The 22,827-nt window shown below is 43.9% G+C and overlaps 1 protein-coding gene and 1 long non-coding RNA gene across 2 annotated transcripts; one reads left to right on the top strand and one right to left on the bottom strand.

Moving 5' to 3' along the window:
* Positions 1–5,497: 5,497 nt before the first annotated feature.
* LOC309708770 lies at positions 5,498–7,307 on the bottom strand. Its single transcript, XR_014277326.1, has 3 exons — positions 7,121–7,307; positions 6,639–6,723; positions 5,498–6,340 (listed from the first exon to the last, which is right to left on the bottom strand). It is a non-coding gene; the product is annotated as an uncharacterized lncRNA (long non-coding RNA).
* A 13,212-nt stretch (positions 7,308–20,519) lies between these two features.
* LOC309708775 (E3 SUMO-protein ligase ZBED1-like) lies at positions 20,520–22,611 on the top strand (the record flags this gene model as incomplete). The annotated part of the gene is made up of 5 exons (XM_082537064.1): positions 20,520–20,691; positions 20,822–20,958; positions 21,105–21,575; positions 21,682–22,282; positions 22,478–22,611. The coding sequence occupies exons 1-5, from the start codon at positions 20,628–20,630 to the stop codon at positions 22,609–22,611; spliced, it is 1,407 nt and encodes a 468-aa protein (XP_082393190.1). The 5' UTR covers positions 20,520–20,627.
* Between the last annotated feature and the right edge of the window lie 216 nt (positions 22,612–22,827).

The following is a 22,827-nucleotide window of genomic DNA, read 5'->3' as shown; positions in this document are numbered from 1 at the left end:
ATTCATTAATTCCTTAATGATCTATAGCACTTGGAAATTTGCTAGGATTTACTTTAGTGGCCTGGAAAGTAGGAATCTGTTTATTTTAAAGGTTAATGTAACCTATAAGAACTTCAAAAGAGGGGATGTTAATACCCATACAAACAGCTCAGTCAGTAATAAATAATCACAGAATCAAATTCTTAAAAAATTTAGGAAAAAACTAAAAGCTTAAGATAATCAAATCTAAACTGTTGCTATTTATCTACTACCAGTTTTGCTTGCTTATTTTTGTGGACGTGGAGAACACCCTGGTCATAGCTTAATTCTTCTCCCATGCAGGATATAATCCATTTTGAGGAGGCAAACCTCCTTACAAAGTTCCCAAAAATTCATCTAAGTTCCGATCCAATGGCAGTGAGCAAAACTAGGAAATTTTATTTGTGATCTACAGTGAGTTGGGAACAATAAATCCTCTGGGTTTCATGCTGTGAAATCCTCAAATAGCCACAAGTTATTTTATTTTTTCATTATGTTGCACATTTAACTTATTTGTTCATTCTTACCATTGTTTCTTTGTTCTGAGTCTCCATGTAGCTCAGGTGTTGGAAAGGGCCTGCCCAGCATTTCCTGACTTTTAAAGTGCTGATGATGTCATGTCTGACATCACCAGGCTAAACTAAGAGAAGGGTTTTTTCAATAGGAATGTTTTCTTTTGTTTGTTTCAGGACTATGTAATGATTTGTTGAGAATATCTTTCTTATGTAGAGACATTTAGCTGTGTGAATGAGTTAATCAGGAGCGTTCTGAGGTTTATGTGATTCTTAGCTATCTGTGTTGAGTTTAAGATTTCATCTTAAGCTAGTGGTACTGGCTAGACCAGGGGTCAGCAACCTTTAACACCCAAAGAGCCACTTGGACCCGGTTTCCATGCAAGAGAAAACACTGGGAGCCGCAAATACTTTTTGAAATCTAAAATGAAGATAACACTGTACATATTGTTTTTTACCTTTATACTTTGTGTGAACAACTAAAGTAAGTAAAGTTTATTTATTAAGTGCTTTTCACAGACAGGCAGTCACAAAGCACTGTACACAAATATTAAAATAAACAATACAATCAATAGACATTATACAGAATGTAAAAGATCAAATGTAAAGAATGTAAAGAATATAAAATACGTGGATCAACAAAAGGCTTGTTTGAACAGAAAAGTTTTTAACTGCTTTTTAAAAGAATCCACAGAGCAACTAAGGTGTGTTGCTTAAATCCATGAAGTTGCAGAGAAAATTACATTTTATTTATGTAATTAACACATTTTGAACTCTTAAAGAAATATAACAAAAGGAAAGACACCCAGCTGAACTAAAATGATCCAGCAAACAAAAACTGTTGTGAGCCATCCTCATATCGCCTTTGGGCTTTTGGAGCCTTGACCTGACTTTTAAAAAATAATTGGAAAAAAAGCACTATGCTGCTGAAAAAAAAATAGATATTTGCAAAATTCTGCCTAAATATGTATTTTGCCTGGTTAATGTGTGTGGCGGGGCGTGGTCTGCAGCGCCGCTGAAGGGGAGGCGGGCGCACCTTGGTTGTGTTGGTGTGTGTCGGGCTGTGAGCTGCAAAGCTACAGCCGGCTGTGTGCGTACAGCAACCGTGTGTGAAAAGTGGTCAATAAAGAGATGCTGAAAAGCGTGTTCGTGGAAACATGGTCGGGTCTGCCGTGATATGTTTACAATGAGACTTATGGTCCCGAACCTCTGCGCACAGCGTCTGCAAATTGGGGCTTTCATCTTTACGCAGGACTGTAAGCTGTCATCTGTGAGGCGTGAGCGGTGTTTATTTTTAACATAGTTCACGGTGGAGAACAGCTGCCGACATAATGTGGATCCGAAGATCCACGATTGGCCTACCTGGGGTCGAAAGTCTCGATAAATGCATGGCGTTTCGACGGGTACACCGGCTTCTGCGAGTGTGACGCTTATTTTGACGATGAAAAAATAATAAGATATAATTTTATTTTTATATTTCAAAATCACAATAATCTTCCAATTTAGAACTACAAGTTAAAAAACAGAACTAAACACAAATAAAATACACTTCAGCTCAATACTTCTAATTTATTTTCCCAAACCACCCAGAGCCGCAGTATAAGGACAAAAGAGCCGCATGCGGCTCCAGAGCCACAGGTTGCCGACCCCTGGGCTAGACTAAGTTAAGGTGAACTGACAGTCAGCTGAGACTGACTATATACAGTGGCTTACAAAAGTATTCGGCCCCCTTGAACTTTTCCACATTTTGTCACATTACAGCCACGAACATGAATAAATTTTATTGGACTTCCACATGAAAGACCAACACAAAGTGGTGCACACGTGAGAAGTGAAACGAAAATCAGACATGATTCCAAACATTTTTTACAAATAACTGCAAAGTGGGGTGTGCATAATTATTCAGCCCCCTGAGTCAATACTTTGTAGAACCAGCTTTTGCTGCAGTTCCAGCTGCCAGTCTTTTAGGGTCTGTCTCTACCAGCGTTGCACATCTACAGCCTGAAATCTTTGCTCATTCTTCTTTGCAAAACAGCTCCAGCTCAGTCAGATCAGATGAACAGCGTTTGTGAACAGCAGTTGTCAGATCTTGCCACAGATTCTCGATTGGATTTAGATCTGGACTTTGACTGGGCCGTTCTAACACATGGATATGTACAAACTGGAGCAGTTATCACCGGACTCTCCCAAGTTCATCCTGGGTGATTTCAACCACTGTTCCCCTGACAAGTCGCTTAAAGGATACCAACAGTATGTTACATGCAGCACACATCAGGGGAAGACTCTGGATAAATGCTACGGCTCTGTACCAGATGCATTTAAAGCCCCACTCCTCCGCCCTCTCGGCTCAGCAGACCACCACACCGTGCTGCTGGCCCCTGCTTACACCCCAGTCATCAAGAGGATTAAAAAGGTCACCAAAAACATCAAGCAGTGGACAGCGGAAAGTATCCTCATCCTACAAGGATGTTTCGAAGCCACTGACTGGGACAGCATTCTTTCTCCCTCTGATGACATCAACGAACAAGTCATGGAGTACAAAAACACTGTTGAAAAACAAATTCCCCACATGGGACCTCTGCTCAGCCTGGCAGGGCCTCAAAACCATGGCCTCTGTGGATACTGTGGTCACCACCCCCAGAACCATCCAGGTGGAGGGCAGCAACCCCTCCTCCCTCCCTGATGACCTCAACGCTTTCTACACCAGGTTTGAGATGGACAATATCACCGAGCTTGAGGAGTCCAGATCCTCAGTCAAACCTGGCAGCTCTGCACTCACCTTCAGCACTGAGGACGTGGTGAGAGCCCTCAGAAGGACCAGGGAGAGGAGCTCACCCGGCCCTGACAACATCAGCAGTCGAGCTCTGAGCCACTGTGCAGGGCACCTAGGAAGTGTGTTCTGGACTCTATTTCAACCCTCAGTCGACAGTCACACCGTCCCCCAGCTGTGGAAACACTCCACAGTCATCCTCATCCCCAAAAGAAACAACACAAAGTCTCTGAATGATCTTCGTCCCGTGGCCCTCACCTCCCTGGTGATGAAGGCCATGGAGAAGATCATAAAACAGCACATCGTAAGAGCAACTGACCCCCTGATGGACCCACTCCAGTTTGCTTACCGTGCACGCAGAGGTGTCGATGATGCAAAAATCTTCATCTTGGACTCCATCCACAAACATCTGGAGCTCCCTGACTCTGCCAGACTTCTGTTTGCTGATTTCTCATCAGCGTGCATCACTCTGCAGCCTCATATCCTGGCCACTAAACATTCCTCCCAATTTCACCTGGATGATCAGCTGATCCTGTGGATATTGGACTTTTTGACCAACAGGACTGCGGGTCAACAGCTCTCTTTCCGGTCTCCGATCCACCTCCACTGGCTCCCCCCAGGGCTGTATGCTCTCCCCCCTGCTCTTCATCCTCTACACCGATGACTGCAGATCCACACAGCCCAACTGTCACCTGGTGAAATATGCTGACGACACAGTTCTCCTGTCACTGCTGTCAGGCCCCTCACAACACCACGGGCCCGCTCTGTAGGAGTTTGTAGAGTGGTGTGACAGCTCCAAACTTGAACTGAACATGAGGAAAACCAAAGAGATGGTGGTGACCTTCTCCAGTAGGCAGAGGGATCTGGCTGCTTCAGTCACCACCACCATCCACGGGAAGCCAATGGAGGTAGCTGAGGAGTACAAATACCTGGGAACCATCTTTGACAACCTGAAATTCTCTGCCAACACAGAGGAGATTCTCAGGAGGTGCCACCAACGGCTACACCTCCTTATAACTCAACTGCTTTGGAGTCAGCACACCCATCATGATGACTTTTTACTATGCCTTCCTGGAAAGCATCATGACCTCCATCACCTGCTGGTTCCACTCCCTCAGCCTTCATACAGGAACAGACTGCAGCACACTGCATCAGTGTGCTCTAAAATCATTGGTCAATGCTCAGTCCTGCAGGAAATGCAGGACCGAGAGGAGAAGAGCCACCTTTATCGCCAAAGCCACTCTGCTTTTTAACTCCAGACCATTTCCCACATCCATAAACATAAACTACTCTACACTCTTTTTTTAAACTGCTGACGCTTTATTCACTTTATTCACTTACAGTTACTTATTCACTTATTCAGTCACTTTAATTTTAAAACTGTATATACTGGATTATCTGTGTATTTATTATCTCACTCTTATTGCCTGTTCTTGTTGTCCTTATCTTTAACATCATGCGGCTGTGTGTTATCTTAATTGCCCCTTGGAGATAAATAAAGTCTCTCTGATTCTGATTCTGAGAACTAAAGAGTGGTGTATCTATAAGCACATAAATAGTGAAATCAAGACCTTTTATGTGAATGGAAGGATTTACCCATTTGATTCTAGATTTACCAATGTGGAAAAATGCTGTCTTTTTCTAGTCCCTGTCAGTACTCTCACGGCTGCGTTTTGGATTAACTGAAGGCTTTTCAGGGAGTTCTTTGGACAGCCAGATAATAATGAATTACAGTAGCCCAGCCTAGATTAATAAATTCATTCAACCAGTCCAACTCTGCTGCTGGCCCTTTGCAAACCACAGTAAACACTCAGTGAGTATTAACACATAGCAAAAGCCAACAACAACAACAAAAAACACATTACATAAAAGTATTCATGTGATGAAGGCACCTTTACAACTTTCCTTGGGTTCAGGTAAATTAACATAGCGGGACAACTAGCAAATAGTAGCTGTGCTCCTTCTTGCATTACTTTGCAGGTGCACTGCTAACAAGCAGAAATGTAGCCCAAAATTGTGGCAGATATTTCCAAACGAAACATAAACACAAACTCCTCACACTCTAATCGGAAAGTGCATGAACCTCTTAATAAACACATTATATGCTTAGTTTAATTAAAAAAATGCTATGTCATACAGTAGAACACTACAAAACCAATGTGGTATGCCACTGGCAGTGCTTACCTTTGCAAACCACAGTGAACACTGAACCAAGATGGCACCGGCGGAAATGAGAAACCTGAACTACGGTGTCCTGCAGAGGATGCAGCTCAACAGCGACACCCTGTGACTTATTCCAGTCACTGCCTTACATATGTCTTCAAGTGATATTGAAGGCATACAATATAGGCATACATCTCTATGATATATAGAGACGAAACAGTTCTGGATGGCGGCAGCATGCCCAGCAGTCATGCAGGAGCTGAGGTGGAGAGAAAGGTTCTGGCATGTTCACAGGAAGAGAGAAGTGATTGAAGATGTAAATGTCCTTGGTGATACACTCAGAGGGCAAAACAGTTCTTTAGGTTGTTCATAAACAGTCGTTAGCTATTTAGCAGCGTGAACAGGAGCCGTTGACCTATGGTGATAGAGAGGAAAAAAGTCTGTCTCACTCACCACCGGCTACTGCTCCGCACGAGAAGAGCAGCAGTGACAGCAGGAGCCTCGTGGAGAGAGAAGAGATGCTGAGTTATGGAGCATCCGTTATGCCAAGACAGGAGGCAGAGTTGCTGAGCCATGTCAAGGTGAAAGACCTTGTTGATGAGGAGGCAGTGGGGCAGCCAAAGATTGGCGAGCGACACCCACTTTCCACTACTGAGGCTCAGGTGCAGGTGGGGCGGCAGGGGTGGAGTGCAGCTTTTGAGGGACCCCAGAGCCAGACAAGTCCTGTTGAAAATGTGTTTCTACTCGGGTTTGAGCAACGGTTTCTACCTCAGCTTCCCCTCCAGAAGGGAAACCGCTGCTTGCTCCTGCTTGTATAGTTTGAGGTCCACTGGGTCCATTATAGCGGCACAGGTCCGGTCTTTCTGTCACATCAGGTCTGTGGAAAAATGGAGAGAGGACCCAAATGGACTTACGCATTTATTATAGACAATAAAATAGGAATGGGATGGGAAATTAAGATGGACTGACAGCTGGGTCAGGGGATGACTTTTTAAGTAATAGTCTAATTACTGCCACCTTAAAAGCCTGAGTTATATAGCTAATTAATAGAGACAGATTGATCTTTAAGATAGATAGATATTTAATATTGAAGCATTAACTAATTGTAGGACTTCTTTGAACAGTCTTCTATGAATGCAGTGACCTTGAACCTGCAGGTAAACCCCTTAACTCACCACAGTCGGCACACGATCTGTGATGGAGGACACAACTGTCCTGGTTCTTCTTCTATTTGCTCTTCTTAAAACGTTTTCTTCACACCTTAAGATAAAAATCAAGCTGCATTATTACATCATTACCAAAAAATATTGTACGGATATAAATAATAATACAATTGTCCATCCACCCATCCATTGTCTTCCACTTATTCACGGCTGGGTTGCGGGGGCAGCAGCCTAAGCCGAGAAACCCAGACCCCCCTTTTCCCTAGCCACATCCTCCAGCTTACTCTTTGAGTCACAACCCATAGCTTAAGACCATAGATGAAGGTAGGGACATGGATTGAATGGTAAATTGAGAGCTTCACTTTTACACTTAGCTCTCTCGTCACCCCAATGGACTGGTACGCTATCCGCATAACTGCAGCTGTGGCCACCATTTCATCTATCAAGGTTTTATTTAATCTCTCCCCTAACTCGTGAACAAGAATCTGAGATACCTCCACTTCTCCACTTGTGGTAACAACTCTTCTCTGACCGAGGGTGGCACTCCACCCTTTGCTGGTTGACAATCATGGCCACAGATTTGGAGGTGCTGATTTTCATTCCTGCCACTTCACACTCTGCTGTTAACTGCTCTAATGCGAGCTGGAGGCCACCACGTGATGAAGCCAAGAAAATCACATCATCTGCAAAAAAGCACAGATAAAATTCTGAGGCCAGCAAAGTAGGAGCTTGCTGCCACCTGGCTAATCCCAGTAATTCTGTCCACAAAAATGATGAACATAATCAGTGAGAAAGGGCAGTCCTGGTGAAATCCAAAACCCAACGAAAATGGGACACCAGACACTCTACACTTCTGAAGCACCCCTCCATAGGGCACTCCGAGGGATGCTGTTTAATGCAAAACAGATGTAGATTGGTCGGTCAAACTCCCTCACACTCCCTCAAATATATTTGAGAGGATAAAGATCAGATCCAGTGTTCCACGACCAGGACAGAAACCCCATTGCTCCTCTGTGTCCGAAGTTTAACAACCAGTACTGTGGAATAGACCTACCTACCCAGGTAGACTGAGGAGTGTGATCCTCTTGTGTACATCCACCTCTCTCCCTTCTTAAAGATGGGAACCACCACCTCAGTCTGCCGGTCCAGAGGCACTGCCCCAGATCTCCATGCAATGTTGCAGAGATGTGTCATTCAAGATAGCCCTACAACATCTAAAGCCTTTAGGAACTCAGGGAAAACTTCGCTTACCCCAGGGCTCCAGCCAACAAGAAGCTGTTTAGCTACCTCAGTGGCATTACCCTAGAGATGGGCCAGTTATTCCTCGTCCCCCAGACTGCTTCTTGTGCAGAAGGCATCTCAGCGGGATGCAGCTGTTACGGTTTGGAGGAGGACTCAAGCACAGGACTCCGGTTCTGATGCTCACAAGAAGGATTTATTTACAATTCACCAGGTGTATATACAAGAAGGTGCGGGGGGGGGGGGGGGGGGGTGCTATATACAGCTGAGTGAGGGAAGAAGGGGTCTCCAGGGAAGTCCATGGGGACACTGCCACACGGGAATCACACGGGGGAAAATCCAGGAAGCTCTGTAGACAGGGTTAAGTACGACGCACAAAGGAAAATACTCTTAACTAGACTTGCTGTAGCTTGACTTCACTAACGCGCGGTAGACAACGATCCAGTGATGAACAGCAGTCGCCTCCTGGTTTAAATGCTGATCGTCTTAATGAGACCCAGGTGTCTCATCTGTCGAGGGCGTGAACCCACAATGAGTTCCACCCCGGCGAGAGAAAGAGCTGATCAGCGTGCAGCTGATCCGCCTGGCCGTGACAGCAGCTTTCCCCTGCAGAGGACAAATGGTCAAAATACCTTAAATCTACAATGTATATGCAGCTCAACAGCGACACCCTGTGATTTATTCCAGTCAATGCCTTACATATGTCTTCAAATGATATTGAAGGCATGCAATATAGGCATACATCTCTATGATATATAGAGCTGCATGATGGTTTGCCAGTCATGGTCACACCAAAGTCCTCCCACACTTGAGGCTTTGTTTCAGCTACTGCATGAGTCATGTTCTGCTTGCCAGTGTGCATCAGCTGCCTCTGGAGTCCTACATGCTAACGAAGCCCTACAGTGCTAAGCCTTTGTTTGGCTTGTTTGTTTGGCTCAGCGCTCTGTGGAGGGCGATGGTGATCCTTCATGGACCAATTTGCTCTGGGAGGGGGGTAGACAGTCTCTGATATGCTGAGGCACTCAAAACACTTGATGACTACAGACCTCAGTGTAGCAAGTATAAGATTTACAGCCATGCCAACAATAAACCACGTAAGCTGAAGTGTTCTCCAGCTGCTCCAAGGTTTGCTTACACATTCCAGAAAGACCCATACGTGCCATGGACAGTACATGTGGATTGAGCTGTGTGAGAGAGGAGGGAAGCAGTGGCATGGCTTTTTCAAATAACTGTTACGGCTTATGACCCAGAAACAAGAAGTGGACCCAGGAGCAGATTCAAGCGGAGGCTCAAAGTGAAGTGAACAGAACTTTATTTACATGCACAAGGTAAATACAGAGGAGGCAAAAGCTAAAACTAAGAACAAGGCTGGAATGCATGGATATGAACTATGAGTCCTCTGACTAGGAGCTTAAAGCTATGAACATAAACTACGGTAGCAAAATGCTATGAACATGGACTATGGTATTTCACACTAGAGGGGATGGAACATGAACCGTGGCTGGCAGAGCTTGGCAGTGGTGCAAGACTGGATGATGGTGAGTAATGACAGAGGAAATCCACAGTGGCAGTCTGAACAGTCTCACTTGTTTGAGAGCTGTAGCGCTGGCCAAGCAGGGTCGCTGGATGAATTGGGAGAGTGTGGAAAAGAGGAAACCTCAGAAACCTCATGGAGAGAAATCTGGGGAATGGAGTCTAATAGACTAAGTTTCATAATCCGAGTGACATACAATGTGCTACCTACCCCAATAAATCTGCAGCTGTGGTTTTGAAAGGACCCATCCTGCCCCCTGTGTACAGTCCCAGCCACACTCAAACACATCTTGGTTGGTTGTAGGACTAGCCTTACTCAGGGCAGATACACATGGAGACACAGCCAGGTCCTCAGGTGTCTAGCTGAGAAAGTTGAGTGCAAAAGAAAATCCACACAACAATGTGTGCTGCTGGTAAAGTTTCTGGGCTGCCTTTTCACATAACAACCATCCCCCAAGATTATCTCCTTTTAAAGCAATGCACTATCAGGGACTGTAACATCTGGTCCTTTTACTGAGTGCAGGTGGAGTAATGCAGGAAGGGGGAAGCGAGGAAACAAGGCCTGGGTGAGTCTAGTGGAGTAATGATCCTTGATTTCAGACCGTGAAGGCAGGGAGGCAGGCAGGTGAGACTGGAGAAAACAGACTGAGGCTACGTCCACACTAATGTGTTTTCATCATTGACCGTGGCTCAAGAGTTGGGAGTTCGCCTTGTAATCGGAAGGTTGCCGGTTCGAGCCCCGGCTCGGGCAGTCTCGGTCGTTGTGTCCTTGGGCAAGACACTTCACCTACCGCCTACTGGTGTTGGCCAGAAGGGCCGATGGCGCGATATGGCAGCCTCGCTTCTGTCAGTCTGCCCCAGCTGTGGCTACAACTGTAGCTGCCTCCACCAGTGTGTGAATAGGTGGATGACTGGGTGCGTAAAGTGCGTTGGGGTCCCTAGGCGGGACTAGTAAAAGCGCTATACAAATACAGGCCATTTACCATTCATTTGAAAACGCATCGTTTTCTCTCCGTTTCGGCCTCCCGTCCACACTGAGACGGCGTTTTCCCCAAGGAAAAATGCAGCGTTTTGAAAACGCTCTCGAAAACACAGACATTTCAAAACGGAGCTGTCCCGTCGCAGTGTGGACACTTGAAAACGATGACGCATTTTAGTCATGTGACCAATTAAACAGAGATAGCGGAGGGCATTATGCAGCAGTTGTTTTGTTTGCTCTCAATTCTGACAGCCCTATTAAAGGTTAATATCAGTCTGTACATGCTCCAGATAGCTTTTCTTCAAATTATTTAATTCTCACTTGCTTTGGCAACTTTGTACTTTTGTGTTACTCGCAGCAACAACCCCACCTCATTGTTAGTCCATTTAAAAAATGCTTTTCTTCAACATTTTGCCGCAACATTTCAACGACCCGGAAAGTAAATAAATGGCTGACAGAAATGAGGCAGGGCGAATCTTCTTGCGCTTCACGCATGCGCAGTACTGAAACGTAAGCGTTTTCGGCCGTTTCAATCTGGACGCACAACTCTGTGAAAACGACTGAAAACGCTAGTGTGGACGGGGGTGTATCCCGGCTACCATAGGGCAATATACCCTGGACAGGTCTGTCGCACGGCTAACACAGACAGACATACAATCATTCACTCTCACATTCAGACCTAGGCCCACTAACTGCATGTCTTTGGACTGTAGAGGGAAGCCCGGATATCCAGAGAGAACACACCCAGACATGGGAAGAACAAGAAAACTCCACACAGGCACACAGAAAGGCCTGGCCCAAATGGTGGCTTTGAACCCAAGACCGTCCTGCTGTGAGGCCACAGTATTGCCCACTCATTACTGCCATTGCTGCATCAAAAGACAAGGAAAACTTCACAGTGCTGATATGCTGACTATTTCTCACTGCAGCCACTGCATGGTCCTTTAAAGGCTTACAGACACACATGCTCACTCAGTCAGAAACACACCTGTCAGATACACATGAACAAACATCAAATCTATCTCATACAGGAAGTACAGTACTGACAGAACCCATTTTTGGCCTCTGACTAATATAAAAATGCTTTTATTTAATTTTATACTTTATACTTTAAATTGTAAATATAGCTTATTTTATTTGATATTCATGTACTTGTCATAATCTATTCCGTTTTGCATTTAAGCATGAAACTTGTTAATGTATATTGAAGGGGGGTTTTTTTTGCTACAAAATTACAAAGCTTAAAATCCAAGGATAAAATTTACATTTTACTTACTGAATTTTTCCACAGATTGTTTAGCACATTAACAAAACAAGTGCTACTATTTCTTTATGTTGTTGCTTCTCAGCTAAGATTAGGCCTTGGTACACATTTGGTTTTTGTTATGGTTTTTGGGGGGTATACCCATGGTATGGGTTAACCATTTTTCACTCTCCAATTTATTTTTCTCTTCGTGTCAGTAATGAAGCAGAAGATCTGTCTAAAGTTACTCCTCTGTTGGGGTCCTGTTGTATGATCTGCTACACTCCCTTCTTTGTGTCTGAGGTACAGTGGCAATTCTTTGTTTTTTTTTAAATATGATGATGAGATTCTGCTGGTACACAAGCTTTACCTTGATAATGTGTACATGGGTACATCATTGTCCATAATAAAATTTGTGGATTTAAAGTTGCTCTGTCAGCCAGTGATTACCCAGTGGACTTCCCTGAGATAAAAAAGTTTCCTAAAGCTTTCCTGACATGTGTGATTACTTAGGGCCAAAAAAGTTGTGGAACCAGAAGGAAAAGTGAACCACTTTCTAAGTGACCTCTGCGATCCGCTATTAAATAAAAGTGATGTGCAATCTGTTGACAGGAGTAAAACCTGTGAGGATGTACTTCGGAGACATGCAGCCGCCATCTTTATTGGCCTAGCATGCAGAAGGATGTGAAATTATTTTGCTGTCATACATGTCAGGTTTGCCAGAGGTAACACATGGGCCAGCAAAGGACCTCCAGTGTGTCTGCAACTGGCCTTGTGCTGGCCCATGTGCGGGCTACCTCAGGGAAACCAGGTCTGGGCCACCAAAGGGCCGTCATTCACACTGTGTGAAAGCACACTGTGTGGGCCAGATCCAGGCCATATGAATTTTGAAATTTGGGACCTATAGCTGTTCACATACAGATTACATAGTTTTAGTATCCCTAAAGTATAACACTTTAGGAATAAAATAGGGTCTGGAAATATCTACTGAAAAAAAGAGATTTATGATGGGGTTTAATTAACGGAGTAAGCATTCATGTACACGTGTTCTGCTGCATCATCTGAATCACAGAATCCTAACTAACCATACATTGTGAACGGCTGCAGCAGCACGGGGAATCCAGTAAATTTTAAATTAAAAGACAAGTGTAGACTAAATGCCCGATTTTGTGTAGTCTTTCCGAATGTGGTTTCAAGCCATGAGAAAGACTATACAAAATCGTATCAGAGATACCAGCTCAATTATATGCACCTGGTGTATTCCCAGGTTAAGACTGTCTTATCTAATTCCAGTTCTTACAAAACAACTTTAAGTGACTTTATTTTCATTTTCTTTGTGGAAAACATTTTTTTCACAGCAGTTGTTCTTGAAATCAACACTGACAGAATATTTCTTCTGCTTCAGTTGATCCTGCTGGCTAAGATGGACCTGTCACCGGCACCAGATTTTTTAAGGACATTGTCCACAATTTTGTCATATCTAGACTGTGGTCTGAATCCTCTTATCTACTTTTCACATGAAGATTTTCGTGAAGCAGGACTGACCCTGCTGTGGAACAAAAGAAAACCAATGTCTGCAGTGCCTGTTCTCACTGCTATCACTAAATATAAGCTGTAAAATATAAGCTGTCCAAAATAAAATTTTAGAGGGGAACCAAACAAAAGCTGGCAAGTTTTTTTTTTACATGTTGGAACAAAAGCTCTGTTTGCCCTATGTGAAATCCTTGGTTTAGTTAGGTGGAATATTGCTTCTCTCTTTGTTTCTTTGCCTGAAGCTTTATATTGGCCCTTACTGCAACGTCATACTGAAGCAAACTCACTCGCTCACTGTGGAAGTGCAAAAACACCCCAAACCTTACAGCAGTAATCAGTGATATACATAACATCATTCTACCTTTTGATCAGCCCCAGTCAGTGATCGGGGACAAGGTACGTTTATTAACTTATACTATAAACTTACACTTTTTTCTTCAATTAGGCTGCCATAAGCCCTTTAGCAATTGAGCTTTGGGAAAGTAATTTAAAGTAAACTGAAATGTCTGTAAACATGGAAAGCAAGAGAGAAGCCTGTGAACCACAGGTATAGACAGACAGGTATAGTCCACTGAATAGACAGAGTCACCAGAGAAGCACACTCGTTTATACAATTCCCAGCTTCTATATCACACACATTTTACAGCATGAGAGCATACTGTATTTTCAACATAACAGTATTTGAGCCCTTTACAAAAGCACAAAGACAAGTTACTCATCCATGAGAACATCATCCTTTGGACATCAATGAGAACATCTCTTTGAGGCCTTGCTGAAGTCTGCTCTCTTCTCTCATTTATCTTTTGAGCACCAATTTTTATTTGGCTTGCTTCACATAATTTGAAATGCTGTGCCACTGATTTTTTTATCAGAAGCTGAGGGACTGATTTTTATAACTTTTTTATGGCATTTGCTGAAAAACATTGTCAACATGTTAACAAGCATTTTTTTTTTTTTTACAAATGACAGAGAAGGGTGGTGAAGTACAAATAACATACCTCCCAGTCTTACTTGATACCATAATTAGGGTAGAGCAGGCTGGTTATGACACATATTCTTCCATGAACTGTTAATCATTGATTCATCGTTCAATAGTCAAAACCTAATGTACTCGCTCAAAGTGGGAATCCTTTACATTTTTGCAGTTAGCTTTATCAGGCTTTATTAGATCCATAAAAACAACTGAGAACAGAATCCACATTCGATGACTCTAATTTGAATTGATGCATCACTGATATCATAAAAATATGCCAGATGTTTTTTATATCTGATGCTAAAATGAAAGCATTTAAGCATAAAAAAGGGCTTGTATGGATGAGTGTGAATGAGTGCTCCAGGAGAGTAGAAAAGCGCCATAACAAAATTAGTTCATTTAGCATTTACCAAAATTCATTTTGTCCAAGATTTTCCAAGAGGTAACCCGAGCAATGATAAGCAATTCAGTGTAAACATGTGAGAACAAAGAAGAACCACATCAATATCAAAGTGACTGAACTCCTCTCCATTTTAAGTCTTGATCATCTAAATATGAAAACTTTTTGGGATTTCCATTTTAAAGTTTTTAGTCTTAATCTAGCAACCCTGAAACTTACTCAGCCACTCAAGTCAGTCATTACAAACGTATACCCATGGATTGCCAAGGGTACTTGGTGACATCAGTTTTGACAACACAAGGAATGCCATAGTTCCTTGGGCCAGCTATCGTTATATGGCTCAGCACAAACCAATCTGGCAAAAACAAAACAAAAAAAATATCACAGCCTTTACATGACTAACTGCAAAACATTTCTTATACTCAGGGACTTAGTTGTGTGACAACCAACTCCAGGGCCAGTGAGACAACTATCTCCAACTGACTGCTTTCTTCAAATGTAGAAGTGGTCTTTTCTAACTAGAACAGCTAACTGTGCTACAGAAACACAAAACTACTCACTCAAAAAATTATCCGAACTTGCACTGGAATAATGTCTCAGCAACAAGTGTGTTTGAGTTTTTTCAGCACCAAAATTATATGAATTAGTGTAACTCAGAATTCATCTGAGGGAGCACAGTTAGTTTATTGGGTGCACGTGGCCCAGCAACAGCCAGCATTCTTATCATTGCCCACTGTGTCCCCACATTTCCTGATGAGGTGATACATTTAGCTTTGATTTGATATAAAAAAAAACACCCAGCACGCCCCTGCGGGCGGTTTATCCTTCAAGCTCAGGTCCTCTACCAGAGGCCTGGGAGCTTGAGGGTCCTGCGCAGTATCTTAGCTGTTCCCAGGACTGCGCTCTTCTGGACAGAGATCTCTGATGCTGGAGCCACTCACCTAGCTTGGGAGTCACCGCACCTAGTGCTCCGATTACCACGGGGACCACCGTTACCTTCACCCTCCACATCCTCTCGAGCTCTTCTCTGAGCCTTTGGTATTTCTCCAGCTTCTCGCGTTCCTTCTTCCTGATATTGCTGTCATTCGGAACCGCTACATCGATCACTACGGCCGTCTTCTTCTGTTTGTCTACCACCACTATGTCCGGTTGGTTAGCCACCACCATTTTGTCCGTCTGTATCTGGAAGTCCCACAGGATCTTAGATCGGTCATTCTCCACCACCCTTGGGGGCATCTCCCATTTTGACCTCGGGACTTCCAGGTTATACTCGGCACAGATGTTCCTGTACACTATGCCGGCCACTTGGTTATGGCGTTCCATGTATGCCTTGCCTGCTAGCATCTTGCACCCTGCTGTTATGTGCTGGATTGTCTCTGGGGCATCTTTACACAGCCTGCACCTGGGGTCTTGCCTGGTGTGATAGACCCCAGCCTCTATGGATCTTGTGCTTAGTGCTTGTTCTTGTGCTGCCATGATTAGTGCCTCTGTGCTGTCTTTCAGTCCAGCTTTGTCCAGCCACTGGTAGGATTTCTGGATATCAGCCACCTCCTCTATCTGCCGGTGGTACATACCGTGCAGGGGCCTGTCCTTCCATGATGGTTCTTCCTCTTCCTCCTCTTTCTTGGGTTTCTGCTGCCTGAGGTATTCACTGAGCACTCGGTCAGTTGAGGCCATCTTCCTGGTCGAGAATGATTAAGGCAGTTGCTAGACTCAAGCGCTATGTGAAAGAAGCAATGGATCACAAGAGTAGATCACACGACATCAGTAGTCTACAAGAGAGAAAGGAAGCAGAGTTAACAATCATAAAGATGGTTCAAGAAACAGCCTTTGTTCAGGAAATAAAAACCTTGCAACACCACAATGTGATGCAGATTGAAGACAAGATTAACAAGTTACACAAGTTATGTCCACTTCTTATGTCCACTTCTTGATGACCAAGGCATTCTTCGGGTAGGCGGACGCTTAACACATGCAGCTTTGCATCCCAATGTCAAGCATCCAGCAATCCTGCCAAGAGACAGTCACGTGTCGGCACTACTGGCCGAACATTATCACGAGAAGACATACCATAAAGGATGAGGGATCACCATGAATGAACTTCGAGCTAATGGATTCTGGATTCTTGGATGCAGCAAGATTGTGTCATCTTACATCTATAAATGTGTAAAATGCAGAAGGTTCAGAAGGCGCACAGAGCAGCAGAAGATTGCAGACCTCCCGGAGGATCGGATAGAGACCACACCGCCATACACCTACTGTGGGATGGACTGCTTTGGTCCTTTTTATGTCAAAGAAGGCCGCAAGGAGCTAAAGCGTTATGACTTGCTAATCACTTGCATGTGCTCTAGAGCAGTGCATCTTGAAATGCTTGACGATCTCTCTACGGATTCCCTCATCAACTCCTTGCGTGCATTCATAGCTATCAGAGGTACAGTTCGCCAGATAAGATGCGATCAAGGCATGAATTCTGTCGGCACTAGAAATGAGTTTATTGAAGCATTTAAGGAAATGGATCAAACCAAGCTAGGGAAACTGGACTGCGAGTTTCTCATGAACACCCCAGCATCTAGTCATATGAGTGGTGTCTGGGAAAGACATATTCGCACCATAAGAAGTGTTCTCACGTCCATTCTGGAACAATCAGCCAAACAACTCGACAGCTCCTCTCTGAGGACATTCCTGTATGAAGTCATGGCAGTGATTAATAGCAGACCATTGACTACTGACCATCTACAGGGAGTGCAGAATTATTAGGCAAGTTGTATTTTTGAGGAATAATTCTATTATTGAACAACAACCATGTTCTCAACGAACCCAAAAAACTCATTAATATCAAAGCTGAATGTTTTTGGAAGTAGTTTTTAGCTTTAGCTATTTTAGGGGGATATCTGTGTGTGCAGGTGACTATTACTGTGCATAATTATTAGGCAACTTAACAAAAAACAAATATATACCCATTTCAATTATTTATTTTTACCAGTGACACCAATATAACATCTCCACATTCACAAATATACATTTCTGACATTCAAAAACAAAACAAAACCAAATCAGCGACCAATATAGCCACCTTTCTTTGCAAGGACACTCAAAAGCCTGCCATCCATGGATTCTGTCAGTGTTTTGATCTGTTCACCATCAACATTGCGTGCAGCAGCAACCACAGCCTCCCAGACACTGTTCAGAGAGGTGTACTGTTTTCCCTCCTTGTAAATCTCACATTTGATGATGGACCACAGGTTCTCAATGGGGTTCAGATCAGGTGAACAAGGAGGCCATGTCATTAGTTTTTCTTCTTTTATACCCTTTCTTGCCAGCCACGCTGTGGAGTACTTGGATGCGTGCAGTGTTGGGGAGTAACGGAATACATGTACCGCTGTTACGTATTTAAAATACAAAATATGAGTAACTGTATTCCGTTACAGTTACCGTTTAAAAAGGTGGTATTCAGAATACAGTTACTTTGTTGAAATAAATGGATTACACTGCGGTACTTTCCTGTTTCATTTTGTCGCGGGTCAGGACTGTTTGGGTTTTGTTTGACAGCTACGTTCTGTTGTTCCAGGCGGCAGCGTTATGGTTGCCATGGTTACAGGGCGACGCTCTCTCTCTCTGCGACTGTGTGTTTCCTGGGTGAGAGAGCGCCTTTTCGTTGTTGTTGTTGTTGTGCTAAGCTAACAGGCAGAATGCTACAAGCATAGCTCTAAAGAATGTAGCATCATGGGCAGTGTAGTCCGTGCTGCAGGGAGAATGGACTGCCATACACGTTATGGGTCTGTGAGCGCGAGGAGGGAGAAAAAGGGGAGTGGAAAGGTATGAGTTGTCATCGAGGAAAAACGGGAGCTGGAAGCATGTAAATATAATAATAACCACTTCAGCCAAGAAGAGAGCCTGACGAGCCCAGTTGTAAGTAAGCTATTAAGACTCGACTGTACACCGTGTTCGTGTTTTCCTCCGAAAACAATAAGTTCCGTTGGAGCAGCCTTTCAACGCCTCTCTCTGTCTCTCGCAAGAAAAGTTGACCCACACAACAAAGTAAAGCTATTTTTCGGCTACGAGCCGACAGGGACCCCGCCGTATTAGTCAGAGGTCCCTTTACTACAGTTCGGAGTTGCGGACCTTCAGTAATAGTAATAAATCACACAGCAATAGTACATTCACGTTGTTGTAAAAAGCATGATAATATATTAAGTAATCCAAAGTATTCAGAATACGTTACTGTCATTGAGTAACGGAACGGAATACGTTACAGAATACATTTTGGGGCATGTATTCTGTATTCTGTAATGGAATACATTTTAAAAGTAACCTTCTCAACACTGGATGCGTGTGATGGAGCATTGTCCTGCATGAAAATCATGTTTTCTTGAAGGATGCAGACTTCTTCCTGTACCACTGCTTGAAGAAGGTGTCTTCCAGAAACTGGCAGTAGGACTGGGAGTTGAGCTTGACTCCATCCTCAACCTGAAAAGGCCCCACAAGCTCATCTTTGATGATACCAGCCCAAACCAGTACTCCACCTCCACCTTGCTGGCGTCTGAGTGGGACTGGAGCTCTCTGCCCTTTACCAATCCAGCCACGGGCCCATCCATCTGGCCCATCAAGACTCACTCTCATTTCATCAGTCCATAAAACCTTAGAAAAACCAGTCTTGAGATATTTCTTGGCCCAGTCTTGACGTTTCAGCTTGTGTGTCTTGTTCAGTGGTGGTCGTCTTTCAGCCTTTCTTACCTTGGCCATGTCTCTGAGTATTGCACACCTTGTGCTTTTGGGCACTCCAGTGATGTTGCAGCTCTGAAATATGGCCAAACTGGTGGCAAGTGGCATCTTGGCAGCTGCACGCTTGACTTTTCTCAGTTCATGGGCAGTTATTTTGCGCCTTGGTTTTTCCACACGCTTCTTGCGACCCTGTTGACTATTTTGAATGAAACGCTTGATTGTTCGATGATCACGCTTCAGAAGCTTTGCAATTTTGTAGTGATGTGACGTTCTGCATCGAGGCTTCGAAACGTGTGTCGAGTAATGGAGGGGGCGTTTCCGCGAAGCGCGTATCGAGGCTTGCTTCATTTATGGGAGGAGCTGAAAATGATGACGTCCGAAGCCTCGCTGCCCGGCTGTACCACGTGACTGGTTCAGGAAGCGGTTCGAACTTTGCCGCGAGCTATGACAGCGATATAAACCCCTCAGACTTCATTCAAAATGTGGGTGTTTGATGGAGAGTTGCGGTTAGTGAGAGTTGGAGACAGTTTGTAGAGAGTTGGAGACAATTTGGAGAGAGTTAGAGACAGTTTGGAGGGAGTTGGAGACAGTTTGTAGAGAGTTAGAGACAGTTTGGAGAGAGTTAGAGACAGTTTGGAGAGAGTTGGAGACAGTTTGGAGAGAGTTGGAGACAGTTTGGAGAGAGTTAGAGACAGTTTGGAGAGAGTTAGAGACAGTTTGGAGAGAGTTGGAGACAGTTTGGAGAGAGTTAGAGACAGTTTGGAGAGAGTTGGAGACAGTTTGGAGAGAGTTGGAGACAGTTTGGAGAGAGTTAGAGACAGTTTGGAGAGAGTTAGAGACAGTTTGGAGAGAGCGAGAGACAGTTTGGAGAGAGTTAGAGACAGTTTGGAGAGAGTTAGAGACAGTTTGGAGAGAGTTAGAGACAGTTTGGAGAGAGTTGGAGACAGTTTGTAGAGAGTTGGAGACAATTTGGAGAGAGTTAGAGACAGTTTGGAGAGAGTTGGAGACAGTTTGGAGAGAGTTGGAGACAGTTTGGAGAGAGTTGGAGACAGTTTGGAGACAGTTAGAGACAGTTTGGAGACAGTTAGAGACAGTTTGGAGAGAGTTGGAGACAGTTTGGAGAGAGTTTGGAGGTTTAGGAGAGTGAGGAGAGAAAGTCAGGAGAGAATGGAGCCAGCTACGAAGAGGAGGATGTCCTCCCCTGTGTGGGAACATTTTGAGCTCATATCTCCCAACAAGGTATGTAAATTTCCACAGAAGATGTATTTTCATAATACTGATGGTGCAATACAATTTATGTTAAGCTGTCTGTACTTTTGTACAAGGTGAGGTGTTTGCTATGTGCCAGGGAGCTGGGATATAACAACAACACCTCATCCATGCTTAGGCACTACAGAGCTTTGCATGAGAATAAGGGGGACACCGATTGTGGAGCAAGACCAGGTGAGCCATCAAATGCAATGATAATATAGCATGCTGTAATGTTACTAAATGATATAACAATATCATACAATGCAATAAGTGACGTGTGTGATATTTATATTTGTGCTTTGTTTTTATTGTCTTTCCTCAGCAGAGCAATCTCAAATAGATGAAGACCTGGTTAGCATGGTGATTGAGGACTCCCAGCCATTTAGCATTGTGGAGGACAGCGGATTTAAAAGATTTGTTAAATCATTAAATCCTAGTTATGTTCTCCCCACTAAAAAGGTCATAAAAGCAGTGAACATTTAGTTTCTACAGAGTAAAATGTGAACAGGCAGGACTGAGGCTCAAAGCCTCAGTATGTAGCTACACTACACACTGCTTCACAGCCACGTCGTACTTGTGAACAAAATGTTTTTACTTTCCTTTAGGCCCTGAAAGTCATGGTGGAGGCCAGGTACCAGGAGATGAAGGAGAAAGCTAAGGCCAGCATTGAGAAGGCAGCAGCTGTGAGTCTGACATCAGATATGTGGACCTCCATCAACACAGAGGCCTATCTTGCAGTCACCTGCCATTTTGTTGATGAGTCCAGCACATTGAACACCGTTGTTTTAGGAGTGCAATATTTTCCTAATGCACACACTGCAGAAAACATTGCACAAGTGAAAGGCACACTCATGGCAGAATGGGCAATTACTGACAAAGTCACATGCCTAGTAACAGATGGGGCTGCCAATATGGGGGCTTGTGCAAGGGAGCTAAGACTTAAACATGCCATATGCGTAGCTCACACCCTGAACTTAGTGGTGAAGAAGGCCCTTGACCAGACCCCTGAGCTCTCTGACATCCGAGCCAAGTCCAGGAAGATCGTGGGATATTTCAGGAGCAGTACCTCTGCAAAGGTAAGTTCTTAAGTGGCTTAATTACAGTTTCTTTAATTCTACTTATGTGTATAGTTCTGCTCCCTTGACAATCTAATGTATGCTTTTTCAAATTGTATTTTGTAAGGAGAGGCTTTCAGTCGTGCAGGAACAACTAAGGAAGCCTCAACACAAACTACTACAGGAGGTGGAAACCCGCTGGAACAGCACTTACAATATGCTGGAAAGACTTTTCGAGCAAAGGGAGCCAGTGGGTGCTGCTTTGGCAAGTCTCACAACAGACATCCCACCTATGTCATCTGAGGAATTTGGTATAATTTCAGAGTGTCTGGTTGTCCTAGCACCATTTAACGATGCAACCACTGAGCTCTCTCAGGAAAAAAGGGTGTCTGGGTCAAAGGTCATACCTTTGCTCACTATGCTGAATCATTGCCTCAATGAACAAATGGTAGAACCACCATCCATTGGATCTTCTCTGGCTCAGAAGCTGAGGATGCTATTGAGAGAGAAGCTAGATAAAATACAGACCATGAGCATTATGTTCCTTGCGACACTGCTGGACCCAAGGTTCAGAAAACTCGGGTTTCTCAGCCCTGCAAGAGCTAGCGAAGCAGAAAAAAGACTGAAAGTAGAATGTGCTTCCGTAATGAGGGCCTCCACCACCTCTTCCTCCGCACCACCACCACCACAGCCATCAACGTCACAATCTGTTGAGGCTGTTTCCCACGGTACCATTGTTATTGCATTTTAGTTGCATTTATATAAACTGAATGTTGGGTTTTCCACTGTATCTATTATTGTATGATCTACTGTACAATATAAAGCGCCTTGAGGCGACTGTTGTTGTTATTTGGCGCTATAGAAATAACATTGAATTGGAAATTGAATTGGTAGTATCTCATAAGACTCTCCTTTTTGTTTAGGTAACAACCTGTGGCGTCGCCTGGATGAGAGTGTCAGGCAGAAACAGACACAAAATGTGACAGCAGACGCAAATATTGAGGTCCAACGGTACATGATGGAGCCAAATATTGGAAGGCTGGAGGACCCCTCTTAAATACTGGGAGAGACAGAAATATGTCTACCCTCACTTATATAAGTTAGCACTGACATACCTGTGTACCCCTGCCTCATCTGTGCCCTGTGAGCGAGTGTTTTCAAAGGCAGGGGAAATATTGTCCAAAAAAAGAAATCGCCTACGACCTGCCACAGTGGAGAAACTGTTGTTTTTAAATAAAAACCAATGATGTGTCCCCTAAACACTAATCACTGT

This window comes from Aulonocara stuartgranti, assembly GCF_965226115.1.
Source record: "Aulonocara stuartgranti genome assembly, chromosome: 6".
Lineage (NCBI taxonomy): Eukaryota > Metazoa > Chordata > Actinopteri > Cichliformes > Cichlidae > Aulonocara > Aulonocara stuartgranti.
The sequence above is the reverse complement of the archived record's forward strand: the minus strand, read 5'-3'. Positions and strand labels throughout refer to the sequence as shown.